Source organism: Otolemur garnettii, unplaced genomic scaffold (assembly GCF_000181295.1).
Source record: "Otolemur garnettii isolate 467f Iridium unplaced genomic scaffold, OtoGar3 scaffold00122, whole genome shotgun sequence".
NCBI lineage: Eukaryota > Metazoa > Chordata > Mammalia > Primates > Galagidae > Otolemur > Otolemur garnettii.
The window spans coordinates 3,096,317-3,114,822 of NW_003852517.1; the positions used below are offsets into that span (position 1 = coordinate 3,096,317).

An 18,506-nucleotide genomic window follows, 5' to 3' on the forward strand; every position below is an offset into this window, starting at 1 on the left:
AAAAATTAAAGTAAAAAGAAAATACAAAATAACGAAAAATGTTAAAATATTCCAAACAAAATACATACTGAAACAGCTTGACAATCCTCACTGCTTTTTCACAGAACTCTAGCATCTGGGTCCACCTAAGTGACCTTCTCTACATTTATTACACAAGAGAAAGCCTATGTACAATGGCACGGCTGAAAGTGTTTCTAATGCAGGAGCTCTCAGCCTTTGCTGTGCTTTAAAATCACCTTGGGAATTTTTTAAAATCCCAGTGTCCAGGTTGTACCTCACACCAATTAGATCAAAGTCTCAGAGAGTGAAACCAGGCATCTGTATTGTTTAAAACCCTGGTGATTCCAATTTATAGACAACTTTGAGAGCTCATAGCCTAGTAATATTTAGTCAATCCCATACTTATTATGTAATGAGGACAAGGACTTCATGAGATTTGAGAACCACTGTTTATAATCTAAATATTCTCTGCATACTTTGGAGCCCTGTCAGAAGATACACCTCTGCTGTGATTTGGGAAGTTTCTTGATCAAGATGGTGACAAATACAGAAAACTGAACATTCATCTCCTCATGTCAACCTTCCTGACATAATCATTTCTACCCTGAGGATGGGACAGCTCCATGTCCCCCAGCATTAGTCTAGAAAGTGTGACATAACACGGTAGTCCTAAAAGGCCAGTCCCAATGTGAGCATCCTTTCAGAGTCTTTTTATCGTGACAACAAAGGAAACACACTAGTCGAACTCTACCTTGAGGCTGCATAGGGGGCACATGAAATATCTCCATTCAACGCAAGGTGGTAACATTAAAGGAAACAAAGGTGCCTGCGCTGTGTCATGGTGGCAGATAATGATCCATCCCTGCTAAGAAGGAGCATTGGTTACTTTGCAAATCCATGACTGAGCATCCCTGGGAGAAGCCCTGCCTACTCTTTCTGATTTCAGGCTCAGAGGACCGTGAAAAAACCACATTTCCTCTTTTCACTCTTAATTTTACAGGTGGTAAATATCACTGGCAACCAGGACATCTGTTACTACAACTTCCTCTGTGCACACCCATTGGGCGTCCTGAGGTAAACCCAGTCCTCCAGTTGCCCGTGAGGCATTTAAAGATGCCTTTCTGTCTAATGTTGTCATTCCAGTTTTTCTAAATGCTAAAAATAATTGTGGAACCTTATCCCAACCAAGGGTAAAGAGGTACTGAACCAAGAAGTTGAGATGAGGTATGCCTCTCTCCTTCCTGTCTGAGGGCCTCAGGAAGCATTCCTAAGGAGAACTTCTGAGAAGAGGGTAATGATGATTTTGAAAATGTCAAGCACCTGGCTGTGATGGCATTTGTTCACAGGCACGAGCTGGCAGCCTACTGCCTCGTTCAAGCCATTAAACAATCTCATGAGACATTGTTATCCCTAGTTTTAGATGAAGACAGGTAAGGATTTGCTAAAGATCCCTCAGCTACTAGTGATGTTAGGACTGGACCTGCGCCTGAAGCCTCCAAGACCAAACTTCGGCCACTAGATTTTGGCAAAGTAGAAAGAGCATTGACCTGGCTGGGAAGCTGGCTTGTTGGTCTAGAGCTGAACCAGCCTCTGTTTCCTGAAAGAAAGCTGCTAGCTGTGATCAGCTTACATTTACCCTGAAATTCACAGAGAGTTGAATATTGACTCTTAACAGGGGTCCAACTATGAGAATTCACTCTCACGGTGTAGCTGAAACGCTTGCCCATCTTTAGAGCAGTTCTCTTTCCATGCCGGTGGCTTCGTACCATGCCAGTGCCATTGGGACAAGAGAGGATTGGGCAGGTGGTAGGGAAGCTGACAGGGCATCCCTGAGAGGAAACACAGGCTAAGTGAACATCATAAAATGAAGTAGTTAGAATAAAGAGGACTTCTAATGATTTTCTGATCCTGAAACCTTTAGTGGTAGAAAATTCTGAATGCTGAGTTCACTCACCCCTTCGTGCATTCATTCATGCTCTGAATCCCTGTGGTTGCCTTACCTCCCTCATGATTTTCATACATCCCTGCAGCGCTTTCAACAACATTCTCAGTAACCTGGGCCACGTGCTTCTGGGCTTCCTCTTCCTGCTGATAGTCTTGCGCCGGGACATCCTCCATCGAAGAGCCCTGGAAGCCAAGGACATCTTTGCTATGGTGAGGAGAGGGTGGCCAAATCAGAGGAGAGAACTAGCCAGGGTTGTGCTTCCAAATGGGATCTGCAAAGGGGAGGGACAGCTGGCTTGATGGTGTGATAATATATTAACATTATGTGTAATGAACCATATGGGGGGCTCAGCGCCTGTGGCTCAAGTGGCTAAGGCGCCAGCCACATACACTTAAGGTGGCAGGTTCAAATCCAGCCTGGGCCTGCCAAACAACAATGATGGCTGCAACCAAAAAAATAGCCAGGCATTGTGGTGGGCGCCTGTGGTCCCAGCTACTTGGGAGACTGAGGCAGGAGACTCGCTTGAGCCCAGGAGTTGGAGGTTGCTGTGAGCTGTGATGCCACAGCACTCTACCCAGGGGGACAGCTTGAGACTCTGTCTCAAAAAAAAAAAAAAAAAGAACCATCTGGGGCCAAAAGCAGGGACTTGCAGATTAGTGGCATGGTGGATAATTCACCAGTTGGCATCTTTCTATTGACCACCCTTTCTCCTTTTTCAGGAGTATGGAATTCCCAAACACTTTGGTCTCTTCTATGCTATGGGCATCGCATTGATGATGGAAGGTGTTCTCAGTGCCTGTTACCATGTCTGCCCTAATTACTCCAACTTCCAGTTTGGTAATTAGAACTTATGTCTACTACACTTACTTGAGTTACATGAATCTTATTTTGGACCCTCCCCCAAATGCTAAAGTCATATTTGCAAGAATTAAATGGCATTTTATGCGAGCTGAAATGATCTAAGAACCTCTCACCAGCTAGCTTCCATTTTATAGAAAAATTAACAAATTTCTCTCCAGAGCATGAATTCCCTCTCATTGGCTGTGTGAGAGTTCTTATTTCCCCACATCCTCACTAACATTTGTTATGACATTTAACATTTAAATATTTATAAAGCTATATATGTGCAGTGATCAGTGTGGTATATATTTCAGGATGTTGAGAGTGACCTCCCATGCCCACCTGGGACTCGTTTTATTGTCACACTGCCAAAACTATCACCTCAATGAGGGACTCTTCTGTTATTGTTATTGAACATCAGTCTTTAAAATGTAAATACCCCAGAAAGTGAGGATAGTCAGTCATTTTATCATGTCAAATACTTACTTTTCTTCTGTGAAAGAGGAGTGATTTGTTGTATTAGCTATTTGTTATATGCTCTTCTTCTGTGAGTTCAGAACAGCCTTGGAGGTGTTTAGAAGCAGAGTGTAAGGGTTCTGCAGAGAGAATGTGTCTAGAGAGGCTGACTTGTGGGAGGTCTCCACAGTCTGAGGGCAGCAAATAATAGTCCATGGACTGAAGTGAAGGGCTATTAAGAGCCTGAGGAAAAGTCTGGATAGTATCATCTGTCACTGACTGAGTCCTGACATCCTGGCTCCTCGTTTGCATCCTCAGACACCTCCTTCATGTACATGATCGCAGGCCTCTGCATGCTGAAGCTCTATCAGACCCGCCACCCGGACATCAATGCCAGCGCCTACTCTGCCTACGCCTCCTTTGCTGTGGTCATCATGCTCACTGTCCTGGGAGTGGTGCGTGCCTCTCCACCTGCCTGCACTCAAAAGTGTCCCCTTGGGATGCCTGTTGCTGTTTGTTTGTTTGTTTGTTTGTTGGACCTCAGGTGAACAGGTTTGGAATAATCCTCCATTCATGACCCATTCTCATCCTTGACCCATTCCCAGCACACTTTTACTTATTTATTCAGTTGGTTATTTTTAATAATGTACTGGGCACCTGCCAAAGGGCCCCTAATAGTTTTGGTATAAAGTTGGGGCCTGACTCATGTGAAATTGGAATATGCACCCTGATTGGAGAGACTGACTTGAGAGAACAGAAACCACCTTCCAAATGTGCATGGGCAGCTAGCAGCGTTGGCTGTCTTCAGTTATTTGAAATGCATCAGCCCCCACTGTAGACTTACTGCCCCTTCACTGTTGTTATTCAACTCTCTGTCCTATTTCTTCCCTTTGCCATTTTCGCTTGCCAGTTAGCCATTCTTTTTCCTGTTCACCAAGCAGGAAGATCTCTGTAAGTTCCATCCAAGAATGGGGAAAAAACAGAATGCACAAGAGCTCAGTTTTGACTCCTTGCATGAGAGAACAATTTTAGTGAGTTCTCTTACTAAAAGGTAACTCCCATCTTTACTCTTAGGTATTTGGAAAAAATGACGTGTGGTTCTGGATCATCTTCTCTGCAATCCACATTCTGGCCTCTCTGGCCCTCAGCACCCAGATCTACTACATGGGTCGTTTCAAGATAGGTGAGTCACCTGTCATCCTATACTAAACACATGGATTAACACACTGAAAAAGGAGGCATTGCCTTCACCATCCTAAGTGAAAGCGTTACTGGTCACCATGACCATGTGCTCTAAATTCTGATTCTGTGCTGTGTTTAATAGCATATATTCTCTCTAAGAGCTTTCTCTTCTTTATCGGATTGCAGTAGGCTATTATCACTAATTCTGTTTTCAGCTGAGAAACTAAGCTTGCCACACCTCCCAGCTGAGGCATACTTCCTTGCAGCAAACACTTTGCAACCTACAATTTTGAAAGTGCATTTGGAGAATGATATGATCATCATAACACTAATTCCACATAGAGGAATGTTTTTCAGTTTGCAGTATTTAAAAGGAGCATTTCTCTAAACATACTAAATGATTGTCAAGAGTGAACTACATATTTTCAGATTCTAGGGCTGGAACTTTTTGAGGCCAACTTGCCCATCTTAAAGGTAGGACACCTGCTGAACTCCATCCAACAACGTGAACTTCTTAGGGAACACTGAATGTTCCACAGAAATCAGCTTGTGGGCCTGGTGTGGTGGGCCCTGCACTCTGGAAGACCAAGGCAGGAACATCACTTGAGGCCAGTAGTTCAAGACCAGTCTGAGCAAAAGCAAGACCTCCCCCCATCTATACTAAAAATAGAAAACATCATCTTAGTGTGATGGTGCGCACCTGTAGTCCCAGCTAGTCAGGATGCTAAGGCAGGAGAATCAGTTGAGCCCAGGAATTTGAGGTTGCTGTGAGTTATGATGACTGTGCCCAAGTGACAGAATAAGACCCTATGTCAAAAGAAACAAAGAAAAAAAGGAAGGAAGAAAAGAAGGATAGAAGGAGCTTGTGACCTCTTGGTCAGTCATAATACATGGGAACAGATTCAAGTCGTTTTAGAGCATTTAAATTTACTTAAATCATTTTAAGTTCCAGGAAGCCAGACTTAAATATTCTTTTGTATGCATTAATACAAATTACCATGTGTAAACACAGACCCACCCCTAATATTTGCAGAGCCCAGAACAAGAGTGCAAATAAAATCCTGCATCCCATATGTATAAGAATTTCAAAGTTATGAAGCAGACTAAAAAACTATTAAATTTTTTAAAGAAAAAATAAGGAAAGGACAGAAGGAAGGAAGACTAACAAAAAGGTAAATACACTATAATACACATCCATACACCTGGAAGGGTCAAATTTAGAATTCTTGGTCCCTCAAAAAAATACTCCAAAACAACTGTGAAGGAGAACTTGTCCCCCGTTTTTTGCTTTTGGCCGGAGCCGGGTTTGAACCACCACCTCCAGTATATGGGGCTGGCACCCTGCTCCTTGAGCCACAGGCACTGACCAAGGAGCTTTAATATATTCATACCACCTCTGCCTCGTGCAATTTTGCAATACTAAATTATCTTTTTAAAGAAGGATAAATTAACATATTACCATATTTTGCTGTGTATAATGCACACCCACATTGTTGACCCAAACTTTCAGGAAAAATCTTTCTTTTTAATTCACATTTTTATTTGTTTATATTTGGGTACTTGTTTTCGTATTGTAAAGGAATTTTAGCATTTATTTTTTAACCTAGAGTGACTTTTAATGCATAAACATGAATAAAGAATCAAAAACATTTATATAAATGAGGAATTAGCACTACCCATGTATAATGTACCTCTGTATTTTCCCTCAAAAAAGTACACATTATACATGGCAAAATACAGTATCTTATGACAATGTAATAACTTGTCAGGGTCCCAACAGGAAAAAGATGTCACACACAAAGATGGAGGAAGATTTATTCCCAAAGTGTAGCTGAGGTAGAGTTTCTGAAGGGGAGCTAGGTAACTTGGCCTCCTCTTTGAGGAATAGGAAACTTCCGAATGTCTGAGACAGGCAGAAAACATTCTGTGTTCTTTTTGATGAGCAAACATTACTTTTATAATCAGGAAACAAAATGAAAGTCATTCATTTTGAGAAAAAATAAAACGAGCAGTAGTTTACCTGTTTGGCTACTTTCTTTAAAATCTTACTGTTTTCTTTTTCTTATTTCTCCTCTGCTTTCCATCGAGTCAGATGTTTCTGGCCCAGGTAATGTTCAGCCACCCTTCTTGGGGTTCTAGATTGTTTCCTCATCAAAGCAACCCTCCTGACTGTCAGCTAGCTTGGCTCCGGGAACATCCCTCTCCAGGTCGGGCAGGCTCCATGGAAGAGGGGGAGCCCAAGTAAGGCTGAAAGGGAGCCCATACTCCAACCCAGCCTGCTGGCTGTCATGAGCCGGGCCTCTCCCTCCCGGTAGCCTAGAGAAAAAGTAGCATACACAGCAGAGCTGGGATCCGCACTCACTGAATAGCTTGCTTTGGGCAGACCCCGGCTTACATCTGATGTGCTCACGGGCCTACCTTTGACACTGACTGTCCTTTCAAAACTGCATTTAGAAAAGCCTTTCCTGTCTTTTTCTCGCCATCTTAACTTACATTTCTTTGATTATTGTTTTGGTACAGATGGCCTTTCTGAACGTGCTTAGTAAAGTGTAGGACCCTTGGTTCAATTTTTACTAATTTATAACCACACTGAGAAATACAGATTTGAAACTTTACACGATAAGATTTCCCATTCTCTAGGGTGAGAAGATGTTGTAGGGGATTTGATAGACTCTATAACATCCCTGCTATAAGGGAAACCCCATCAGAGTAAAGTAAACTAAAGGCAGCTTAGCTGAAGATGACAGAATAAGGCCACCCGGCCACCCACCTTATTTGCAAGTGTTATTGGGAGTGTCCATCTTGCCTGCCTTTCTGCTGTATGATGCATGGATATGGCACCCCTTCCATGACAATATCATCTTTTAAAGCAAATAGCTATTGCTCACCTATTACATGCAAAGCATTCTAATGCATTTTAATGAAGTGAAGATGACATCATCCTGGCCCCACAAGCTTGGGCCACTTCAGAATATTTGTGTTTTCTCTTACTAAGCCTTCTTACCACATGATTGTGTCATCAGCAGATTTGGGAATTTTCCGGCGGGCAGCTATGGTGTTCTACACGGACTGTGTCCAGCAGTGTAGCCGGCCTCTGTACATGGTATGTGCGTGCTCCTGTGCTCCTGAGTAGGGATAGCAGGCGGGGCAGGCTCAGGGCACTCACTGAAGGCTCCTGAAGTCAAGAGAGCCAGATGGCCCTGGGTGGCTGAGGTCCAGTTAGTGGCGGGAAAAGTATGTTGCTTTCTCTTTTTCATAAAATATAAGCTAGGATGTTGCCGTTTTTGTAAATGAAATAATTGCTGGTACATAAAGAAAAATATCTATGTGCCCAACTGTAAAACAGTGACAATGACTATGGGGGAAGAATCAAGACAGAGAATCCCTATAAATACTTATCCAAAGAAGTGCTCTTGGGAAAATAAAAGGGCAGACTATTAATAATTACACCAAGACAGCAGGCGTAAGCCAGGCCTGTCCCTAGCAAACTATGACATGTGGTCACTCCAATCACTTTCATTAGGAACTGACACTTCCACCTTAGGCATTTCTGTTTTGTTTGACTTTTACAGTGAACAAGAATATTTTTTTAAATTGTGGTTATTACCTGGTGGTTGAAATATACTTCTAAGAGTTTGCCCTTAAAGTTTTCAGTACATTATTTGCTTCTACATTGAGACTAGAGACCAGGGTCCTGGTCCCAGCTCTGTCTTAGCTCACTGACCGGTGATCTTGGGACGTTACTTACGTCCTCTGAGCCCATTGTCCCCTCACACTCTCAGCCTTTGCACAGTGCCATGGTCAGAATCAGCAACACTGTTATGGCCTGGCACACAGGGATGTAGTAAGTACCTTTATAATCAGAGGGGGAGTCTTTTAGCTCTCTAGAGCTTGGACAAGAGCTACAGGCCCTAAAAACTTGAAGGAGTTGAGGCTGGAGGGTTTTATTCAGGGTAGAATTAAAAAGCCCATTAGGACCTATTAAGAGTTAGTCATACCTTAGCTGTGAATCAGTGTTGGCAAGTAATGCTTTCATTTGTTTGTTTTTTACGTTAGCTGATACAGACTTTCTTTCTTTCTTTTTGTTTTTAATAGATTTATATTTTAAGGCAGCTTTAGGTTCACAGCAAAATTGAGCAGAAGGTGTAGACATTACCTGTATAGCCTCTGCCTCCCCCCACACACACAGCCTCCCTCACTAGTAATGTTCCAGACCAGAGTGGTACCTGGTTATAACTGAACTTGCAATGACACATCATCGTCTCCCAATCCATAGTCTACAGCACATTAGAGTTCACTCTTGATGTATGGGTTTTGACAAATATGTAATGACATGGACCTACCATTATAGATCACACAGTTTCATGGCCCTAAAAATCCTCTGTGCTCTGCCCGTTCATCACTCCCTCCCTTCTAACCCCTGGCAACCACTGATCTTACTGTCTCCACAGTTTTCCAAAATGTCATGTAATTGGAACCATACAGTATGTAACCTTTTCAAATCGGCTCCTTTGACTTAGTAATACGTATTTGAGTTCCTAGCTTATTTCTTTTTAGCACTGAGTAATAAGCTGTTGCCTGGATGTCCCACATTTTACCCACTCACCTACTGAAGGACATCTTGTTTGCTTCCAAGTTTTGGTAATTAGGAATAAGGCTGTCATAACATTCATGTGTAGGTTTTTGGGTGGATATAAATTTTCAACTCATTTTTGTAAACACTGAGGAGAGCTAATGCTAAACGGTATGGTAAACATACATTTAGTTTTGTAAGAAACTGCCAAGCTGTCTTCCAAAGTGGCTGTATCATTTTGCCTTCCCACCAGCAATAAATGAGAGTTCCTGTTGCTCCACGTCCTCTCCAGCATTTGCTGTTGTCAACGTTTTGGATTTTGGCCATTCTAATAGGTGAATTAATGTTTCTTTAAAAGAAGATATTGCCTCCAAATTGGAGGGATCACATGTAAAGGCAAAGAATCACTGCTTTTAAGTAGGAGATGAGTGTCCATGAAAATTAAATTCCTGCTCGGCGCCTATAGCTCACCCGACTAAGGCGCCAGCCACGTACACCTAAGGTGGCGAGTTCAAATCCCCAGCCCGGACCCGCCAAACAACAATGATGGCTGCAACCAAAAAATAGCCGGGCATTGTGGCGGGCGCCTCCTGTGGTCCCAGCTACTTGGGAGGCGGAGGCAGGAGACTCGCTTGAGCCCAGGAGTTGGAGGTTGCTGTGAGCTGTGAAGCCATAGCACTCTACCCAGGGGGACAGCTTGAGGCTCTGTCTCAAAAAAAAAAAAAAAAAGAAAATTAAATTCTAATCAAATCACACCCAAAAGTTTTAAGTAGGAACAGGAACAGATTGCAAATAAATCTCTAGCAGAGTCATTGTCTTTTGAGATGGACCTTTCCTATCTATTTTCACTTCTACCCAGTAACTTTCTACAAAGCCCATGCATTGTAAAGACCAGGAGCCTGAGAGTTGTAGGACCTCCCTGGGTACAAAACTAACTTCTTACAATTGAGTCCCAAGAATTACAATAGAGGCTACCAAGTAGGATAACCTGGAGAAACAGTCCTGGATTATACAGCACCAGTGACAGAATTCCTTTAACCACTAAGTAATCAGCACTCATCACCAACCTCTCCTCTGAGAAGTGGGCCCAGTTGCCCAGCTCTGTGAAACACTGGGGAGAAATAGCCAGAGTCCTGCTTTGCTGACCACATCTCCATTCATGGGGATGAGCGCAGGTCTGTTTGCAGTTGGAAGCCTTACCAGGTAGTCCTGATAGAGGATCAGTGTCAGACCACAGAAAAGTTATTTTTTTCACTGAGGTGATTGTTTCCCCATAGTTGATGCTTTCGGCACAGCAGGTTAAGAGAAAAGTAGTATATATAACCTTTTGTTTGATGTTTTCCTTCCTCTTTTCCAGGATAGAATGGTGTTGCTCATCACGGGGAATCTGGTTAACTGGTCCTTGTGAGTAGTCTTACAAAAACACATGTTTATCTTTATTTAGTGTCTGTCACACTGGGGTTAGCTTTCCTGGACTGTTATGTTTTAGGAAAAAATCTGAATTAAGGAGAGGATAAAACTGCTTGCCCTGGAGACTTGAAGAAAGACACTTTTCTTCTTGCAAGGAAGGCAGTAGGACGCTCATGTGGGTCAATCGCAGCCTCTCCTAAAGCACTGGTGCATAGAGTTCGTTTCCTTAACAAGACAAGCATCAAAACTCCTGAAATCTGTGATGGATCAGATAGATGGAAGCAATAGGCATGTAGATAGATCAATGCTATGCCATTTATTGCAAAAACACAACATAATTTCAAACTGTTTTATAGAACATTCCATAAAGGTTACCCGTAGGCTTTCTTTCCTGCAGACATTTCTTTCTTACTGAACATGCATGTGTGTGAGCGAAAGCAAGTCTCTTTCCTATTTCTTTCCTTCCCTCTAGGTCTCTTTCTCCTACTCCTTCTATGTCACTCTTTCTCTTTTTTTTGTCTCATCAACCCCATGGGCCTTTTTTCCTCAAATGGCCTCAAAAATAGAACAGTAAAATAGCTTATTTTTGCTAACCCAAACTATTTCATGCAACCCATTCTCAATCCAAACATTCAAATGAGTGATCTACTGTATTGATCATTCAAAAAATAAGTTAGTTTTGCTACTGTTATCTGTGGTTCTTGGCTGCTATGCTCCTGTGGGTCAACGACCTACACAGTAAGACACAAGAATAGGACTGAAGAAAGAAGCAAGCCTTCCAGGGAGCCAGAATCAAGTCATAAGAACTTGAATCATACTTGGAGGACATATGCTTCTGGAAGAAAGTTCCCATGTTGTCACCCCAGAGATCGCCGCAGGATAAAAAGTCCCTTCTTTATTTTGGGGTGAGTCAGGATGAGAAGATTGTTGGGCCAAGGTCCCTGCCATGTTATTCTTGACCATCCTTCTAGGAGTGGACTCCACAGTCTTGTGACTGAGGGCACTAAAAGGAGAAAAGGGACCCATCTCATGGTAACGAACATCCAGAGACTATGATTCTGGGGCTCAGAATCACCTGGCTTATATCTGTCTCTCACATGACTAAAACCAAACCCACAATCTGCTCATAAGACAAGGCAAATGGTCTTTCTCCTCCCAGACATCTCTGTGGGACAGCAGGGCCTACAGGGATGAAGGCAGCATGATGACCCACTGACACTGTGATGATCCCATGCAGGGGTGTCCGACCCACAGCTTGCAGGCCACATGCAGATTATGTGAAGACTGCTTTGCTTACATGTGGTGTTGGATATGGCAAGAAAAATATGCAAAAACCATTTTTTTTAACCCATCAGCTTTTGTTACTATTTGTATATTTAATGTGTGGCCCAAGATAACTCTTCTTCCAATGTACGGCAGAGAAGGAAAATGGACATCCTGTAGAGGGTCACCTTCCTCTCAGCTGCTCTATAAAGCCATGGACTGATTTAATACGAACGTTACTTAGATGATGCTAAAGAAGGAAAATGTTATATCCGTGTGTGTATACCATATATATGTAATACCACACACACATAAACAGAAATGTGTGTATATATTTGTGTGTGTGTATATTTGTGTGTGTGTATATTTGTTTGTGTGTGTTTATTCATGTGCTACTTCAGAGGCTGAGGCAGAAGGATCACTTGAACCCAGGAGTTTGAGATTACTGTGAGCTAGGCTGATATCAGGGCGCTGTAGCCTGGCAATAGAGTGAAACTCTGTTCCTAATTAAGTAAATAAATAAATATTCATGTGGAGAGAGAGAGAGAAAATGCCAAAATAAATGTGGCAAAATGCAATAATTCGTGAATCTGAGTGGAGGCTCTACAAGAGCCTTCTAGTACACTGAAAGATTTCAAAATCCGAGAGGAAACAATTTTCTATATTGCACAGAACAAAGTTGGGTTAGAATTCAAAATGGACAAAAAGAGGGTCCATTAATCATAGCTTTATACTTAAGATACTTAGGAATAAATTTTGAGAGATGTACAGAATCTTTCTGCAGAAAACTAATTTCCTTATTAGAGACCTAATGCAAACTAAATGAAGAGAGATATCGGGCCATTTAGTTTGACTATGGCAAAAATATCCCTTTTCAAATTAATATATAAATTTAGAATTAGAATTGTAATTAAGTTAGTAGTATATAATTCTAAAATGTATTTGCCTAGTTAAGCAAAAATTTCAAAGATCTCTGAAAAAGAAGAGTAACAGAAGGAAGGCAGGGCAGAGGGGTATAGTGACTAGCCCAGCATTATCCAGTAGAACTTTCTGGAATGAGGTAAATGTTCCACACTGCACTGTCCAATACAATACCTGCTAGTACATAGACCCTGAGAACTTGAAATGTGACTAGTGTGACTGAGGAGCTAGGTTTTCAGATTTTTTTTAATTTTAATTAATTTAAACTTAAATAGCTACATGTGCCTACCAAATGGGATCACACAGGCTAGCTTAACCAGATGCTCTAACATATTATAAAACAATAATGAACTAGTGAAGCATTGATCCAAAGTTACAAATTAGAAATATAAATCAGAATGGAAAGGACAGATACCCAATAAGCTATAGATGTACATAGAGATATTTCTTAATACCTAGGTCACTATGAAAGTTTTGAGACACAGCATGTTATGATCTGTTATTTTACTTCCAAGAAATACAATCAACAGCATCCTTTATTTTGTTTCTTCTTTTTATTTATTTATTTATTTTTTGAGACAGAGTCTCACTTTGTCACCTTTGGTAAAGTGAGGTGGTGTCATAGCTCACAGCAACCTCAAACTCTCAGGCTCAGGCTCTTGGCTCAAGCAATCTTCTTGCTCAGTCTCCCAACAAGAAGAACAGGCTCCTGCCACAACTCCTGGATAGATGGGGTCTCACTCATGCTAAGACTGGTCTCAAACTCCTGAGCTCAAGCAATCCATGCCTTGGGCTCCCAGAATGCTAGGATTACAGGCATGAGCCTGGCGACAGAGTCCTTTCTGATTCACCTGTGCAAGTTTCGACTTGCTGGGCTTACCAGTGTTTTCGGAAGGGCCTCATTTTCCACCTGGTTAAATTTTATGTTTCTTGGTATTTGCATATCTCAGAACTTTTGTAATGACCCACGTAGGTGCGTGGATGTATGTTTATTCAAAAAATTTTCAAAACAACAGAAGTAATACTATGTAATAAAGAGTTTGTTAAAACTGAATAGAAAGTAGAATAAAAGTTAAGTTAAATCCCAGCCCAAATAAACTTCAGTATTAATTTTAAAACCATGGACAGCAAGCAAAAATTTGGGGATGTGTATCAAGCTGAGTATGAAGATGATTCTAGCAATCTATTCTAAGGAACAAATAGACTCAATGTGCCTGAAGGTATTCATTTATTCATCACAGTTTTCCTTATACATAGTAATAGTGAAAAAACTGAAAGGTGTAGGGAAAACCCTCCATTTCAACCAAAGAGGAAAGATGACTATTTATAGTACAGTCCCTTGTGAGAACTTTACATAGTCTTTAGGTATGAATGTTCTTGTAATAAATTGAAAGTTACTTATGGATTCTAGGGTTCACTTTTGTGGTTTATCTTACAAGGGTACAAGTGAATCTTTCTATGAGTAGAATATGAACATTTTAACACAATAACTAAGAAAATGACATGAAGGCTATGTTAACCAGTTTGATAGAAGTGTTTTGGATTGTGTGTGAAAACACTACACTGTACCCCAGAAGTGCATTAATGTACACAGTTACCATTCAATAAAAAAAAAAAAAAGAAAGTTACTTATAAGTTAAAGTGTTTGGTTTTTTTTTTAAACTGACCCCCATCGATGGGGATGAGGGAGTGAAAAACCCAGCGAGGTTACAAATCCACCTTCACTGCTGCCAACATTCCTCCTGTGTCCCCAGCGCCCTCTTCGGATTGATATGCCGCCCCAGGGACTTCGCTTCCTACATGCTGGGCATCTTCATCTGCAACCTGCTGCTGTACCTGGCCTTCTACATCATCATGAAGGTAGGCCTGGGCGCGGGGGCAGTGCCCTGGCCTCCCGCAGGCCGTGGCTCCAGCTCCTGCATCTGCTTTTCACCCCACAGCTTCGCAGCTCAGAGAAGGTCCTCCCGGTCCCGCTTTTCTGCATTGTGGCCACCGCTGTGGTGTGGGCTGCTGCCTTGTATTTTTTCTTCCAGAATCTCAGCAGCTGGGAGGTAAGAGGTCAGTTTTCTTGTCCAAAAAGAAGGTCTCTCTCCACCTTGACTTGACCTTTCTACTTCCCTCTCTTAAGTTGTTTCTTTCTTCTAGTTATCCATTGTTCATTCTCGAAAATGTGACCTTTCTCTGAAAGAAAGGGTTTTTGATATCTGCACATAGATGCACAAGAACTGGCATGTGGTCATCGCCTTCAGGGTAGCACTTCACAGATTTGTAAGCCCAGGCTGGGCATGGTGGCTCGCGCCTATAATCCAAGCACTTTGGGAGGCTGAGGAGGGAGAATCACTTGAGACCATAAGTTCAAGACCACCCTGAGTAAGAATGAGACTCTGTCTCTAGTAAAAACAGAAAAATTTAGCTTGGCATGATGGTGTGTTCCTTTCATCCTAGCTACTCAGGGGGCTGAGGCAGCAGGATCGCATGAACACAGGAGTTTGAGATTGCTGTGAGCTGGGCTGATGCCTCTGCACTCTAGCTGGGCAACAGAGCAAGACTTTGTTTTTTTATTAAAAAAAAAAAAAAAAAGTGTAGGGCAGCGCCTGAGGCTCAAAGGAGTAGAGTGCCAGCCCCATAGGCTGGAGGTGGTGGGTTCAAACCCAGCTCCGGCCAAAAACTGCCAAAAAAAATTAAAAATAAAAAAAAGTGTAAGCCCTATATAAGGCGCAGATTTGATTTTCATTATATGTTGTATTATGATCCTAGTCCCAATGGATGGTTAACTTGTGCAAAAATCTTCTCTGGCTTTCTCCTACTCACCATCCATCAACAAATACCAGGTGTGGGTATTGATTACATCTATTTCACAGCGAAACTGAGGTCTAGGAAATTAGTACTATATCACCACGATAGGTTTTAGAACACTTTCCTTACCCCAGAGAGAAACCTCCTACACATTAGTAGCCACTCCTCATTTGTCCCTAACCTCCCTTTGATCACTATCGACTTGCCTATTCTGGACATTTCATAGAAATGGCACCAAATAATACGTGGTGTTTGTGTCTGGCTTCTTTCACTTAGCACAGTGTTTCCTAGGTCCAGCCATGTCATAGCACAGATCAGTACCTCATCTGTCTTTCTTGCTGAACAATATTCCAGTGTATAGGTATTCCACATTTTATCTATCCATTCGCCAGTTGGTGGAAGTTTGGGCTATTGCCGCTATTTGGCCATTCTGAATGAATGGTGCTGCTGTGAACGTCCGTATACAAGTTTTTGTGTGGACAGAGGCTTTCTTAGAAGCTGACTCTCTGAGCCTGAGGTTTAGGAGCAGCAAGCACTGTAGCTTTCAGGATGTTCAACCCCTACATAATCCAACTATGAGAATCCTGCCTGTGTCCTCCTCACTCTCCTCCAGGGCACGCCAGCTGAGTCCCGGGAGAAGAACCGAGAGTGTGTCCTGCTGGAATTCTTTGATGACCATGACATCTGGCACTTCCTCTCCGCGACTGCCCTGTTTTTCTCATTCCTGGTGAGTCTGTTACTCTCTTCTCCCTTTACATCTTGTACTCTCTCTCATTGTTGTTTTCTCTGCTCATCCTGATGTCCCCTTTTCTACTGCTCTGTAATTTCCCCTTTCAATTCCTCATAATTCAGTGTACAGATGATCTTACTTCTTTTTAAAATATTATATCCTTCGGATACATCTTTGTTTTTAATTTCCCTCTGTTCTTCAATATTTTCAGACACAGAATGATGAAATCATTTCCCCTAAGTTGCACAGCACATTTGGACTAAAACGGTCATTAGACCCACACACCCAGAATTCCCCCAGGAGCCACTTTGGGCATTCATCAAAATTCTACTAACATTGGATTATTCCTTCTTATGCCATGCTCACGTTCCTCTTCCTCTTCTAATCTCACTGAATGTTTTATAGATATTTTAAAGATTCCTGGAGTGGCTCAGGATAGCAGCCGGGCCTCCGTTGCCTTCTAACCAATCTCTCCAAAATCTTTCTTGTATTCCCTCTATTGTAATACAAGAAAGGACCCCAGCTCCTTTTTCAGAAGCCATGTGCTCTTATGTCAACCCTGGATGACAGCTCTTGGCATTCTTTAAAACTAATGTTGACTTTTCCAAATTCAAAGCCTATGGTGCCATATGTGAGTCCAGCAACAACAACCTTTCAACAGTGGACACGCAGTCTCAGGCCTGCCATGTAACCTCAGAAGTGTAGCAGGGCTACCCTCTAGTGGCCACTTTGGGAAGTTTAACCAATCAGTGCCAACATTCCTTATCACTTCCATTTCTGATACTCTCCTTTAGAGACAGAGACAACCAAAGTGGTAAGGTGCTAAGGTCCCATGTGGGGGCAATGGTAGTCAAGGGAACTAGAAATGGAGAAAGAGGGAACATTCCTTATATGTTATAGAAATGCTCTGTGCAAAAATGCTTCATATCCTTTAAGTCTTGATCTAAATGTCCTCTTCTCAGTAATGACTTCCCAGGGCAGCCTATTAAATCCTTTTACCTCCCTACACACCATACTTCCTATATTCCCTCCTACTTTAGTTTTTATCTTTAGTGTACAATACTATCTAGCAAACTCTTTTTCACTCGTGTATTTATGTCCAAAGTCCTTTTTTGGACGAGCTCCATTGAGAGTTTAGATTTTGGGGGGTTTTTTTGTTTCAAGCTATATCTCTAGCATCTAGAATAGCACATAATAAATCCTCACCAAAAGTTTAATGTAGCTGATAATTGAACCATGTAATCATAATAAATGCTTATTGAGAGCAAGGCATTGCAGAGAGCTGCACAAGACAGGGAAATGAGGGAAGGGCTCAGTCCTCAGTCTGTGGGAGCTTGAGAGAAAGTAGAGACTTCTTAGTGTGACGGTGACTGTACAACCCTTTCATCGCTCCCTTCCTCTCATTTCAGGTTCTGTTAACTTTGGATGATGACCTGGATGTGGTTCGGAGAGACCAGATCCCTGTCTTCTGAGCCTCTGACTAAGAGGGGGAGAGGGAGCGATCAATCCTGGTGCTGTTCAAGAAAAATACAGCGACCACAGCAAAGTAACCACTGCCAAATGCTCATTCACCCTCTGTAGGGTCAGCTCTGGAAGAAGAAGCTGGGGAATCTAAACTTGCAAGAAGGAGGCCACAACCGTAGCTCTGTGAGTGGGGCAAGGACTGAAACACATTTACACTGACTCACTATCTGGGAGCCCTGCCACCCTCACCTAGACTGGCTGGCAATGGCAGGATTCCCCAGCTGGAAATTTAGGCTTGCCTCTGTCTGCACCTCTGTGACACCCACTGCTCTAGATGTCACTTCCCCAAGGTCCCAAGAGGGAGTGATTCCTCAGAGTATGGTGGAGAGATGGACCCAAGCCCCACCTACTGCAATAGATATTCTAGTGGCACCAACTAGTCGTGTCCTTAGAAGAAGCACCAGAGGTTCCCCCCAGGTTCCTGACGCCCCTGGAGGGACATGAGATTGGGCTTTGTCTCTAGGACCAACCAAGGCCTGGGTGCTTACTTATTCCTTCGTGTCTTCATCTCACTGCTGCGTGTGAGGCCATCACTCTGGCACCAGCTCGGAAAGCCCTGTCAGCTCCAAGGTGGAAGAGGAAACAGGCAAACCTCTCCTAGCAGCAGGAGAAACAAAGGAAATAACTCAGCAGTGTCAAGAGACTGGTAATCACACCAGCAGGTGGGCATCACCTTACAGGTTCCTCAAAGGGATCAGCACTTAGCCTCGAATTCACACAGCTCCATGCTGTGTCCACATTGCCTTTAAGGAAGAAATAAGTGTTCTAACCAGGACATACCCTAGGGGTCCTCCACATCTGTCTTTGTATGTTGGGGTTCCACACTTGCTTCCTGGAGTTCCCAAGACTAACTCTTCAGGAGGAAC

The 18,506-nt window shown here is 42.5% G+C and overlaps 1 protein-coding gene across 1 annotated transcript in view; it reads left to right on the forward strand.

Annotated features, from left to right (window-relative positions):
* The window catches only part of SIDT1 (SID1 transmembrane family member 1), a 93,853-nt gene extending 75,978 nt beyond the window's left edge, over positions 1-17,875 (forward strand). The window contains exons 15-25 of the mRNA XM_012810051.2: positions 1,001-1,074; positions 2,031-2,154; positions 2,665-2,782; positions 3,560-3,696; positions 4,316-4,424; positions 7,450-7,526; positions 10,354-10,400; positions 14,345-14,450; positions 14,531-14,641; positions 16,000-16,113; positions 17,526-17,875. Of these exons, the coding sequence (XP_012665505.1) occupies positions 1,001-1,074; positions 2,031-2,154; positions 2,665-2,782; positions 3,560-3,696; positions 4,316-4,424; positions 7,450-7,526; positions 10,354-10,400; positions 14,345-14,450; positions 14,531-14,641; positions 16,000-16,113; positions 17,526-17,588 (1,080 nt within the window). The 3' untranslated portion in view covers positions 17,589-17,875. The remainder of the gene's footprint in view (positions 1-1,000; positions 1,075-2,030; positions 2,155-2,664; positions 2,783-3,559; positions 3,697-4,315; positions 4,425-7,449; positions 7,527-10,353; positions 10,401-14,344; positions 14,451-14,530; positions 14,642-15,999; positions 16,114-17,525) is intronic.
* The last annotated feature ends 631 nt before the right edge of the window (positions 17,876-18,506 follow it).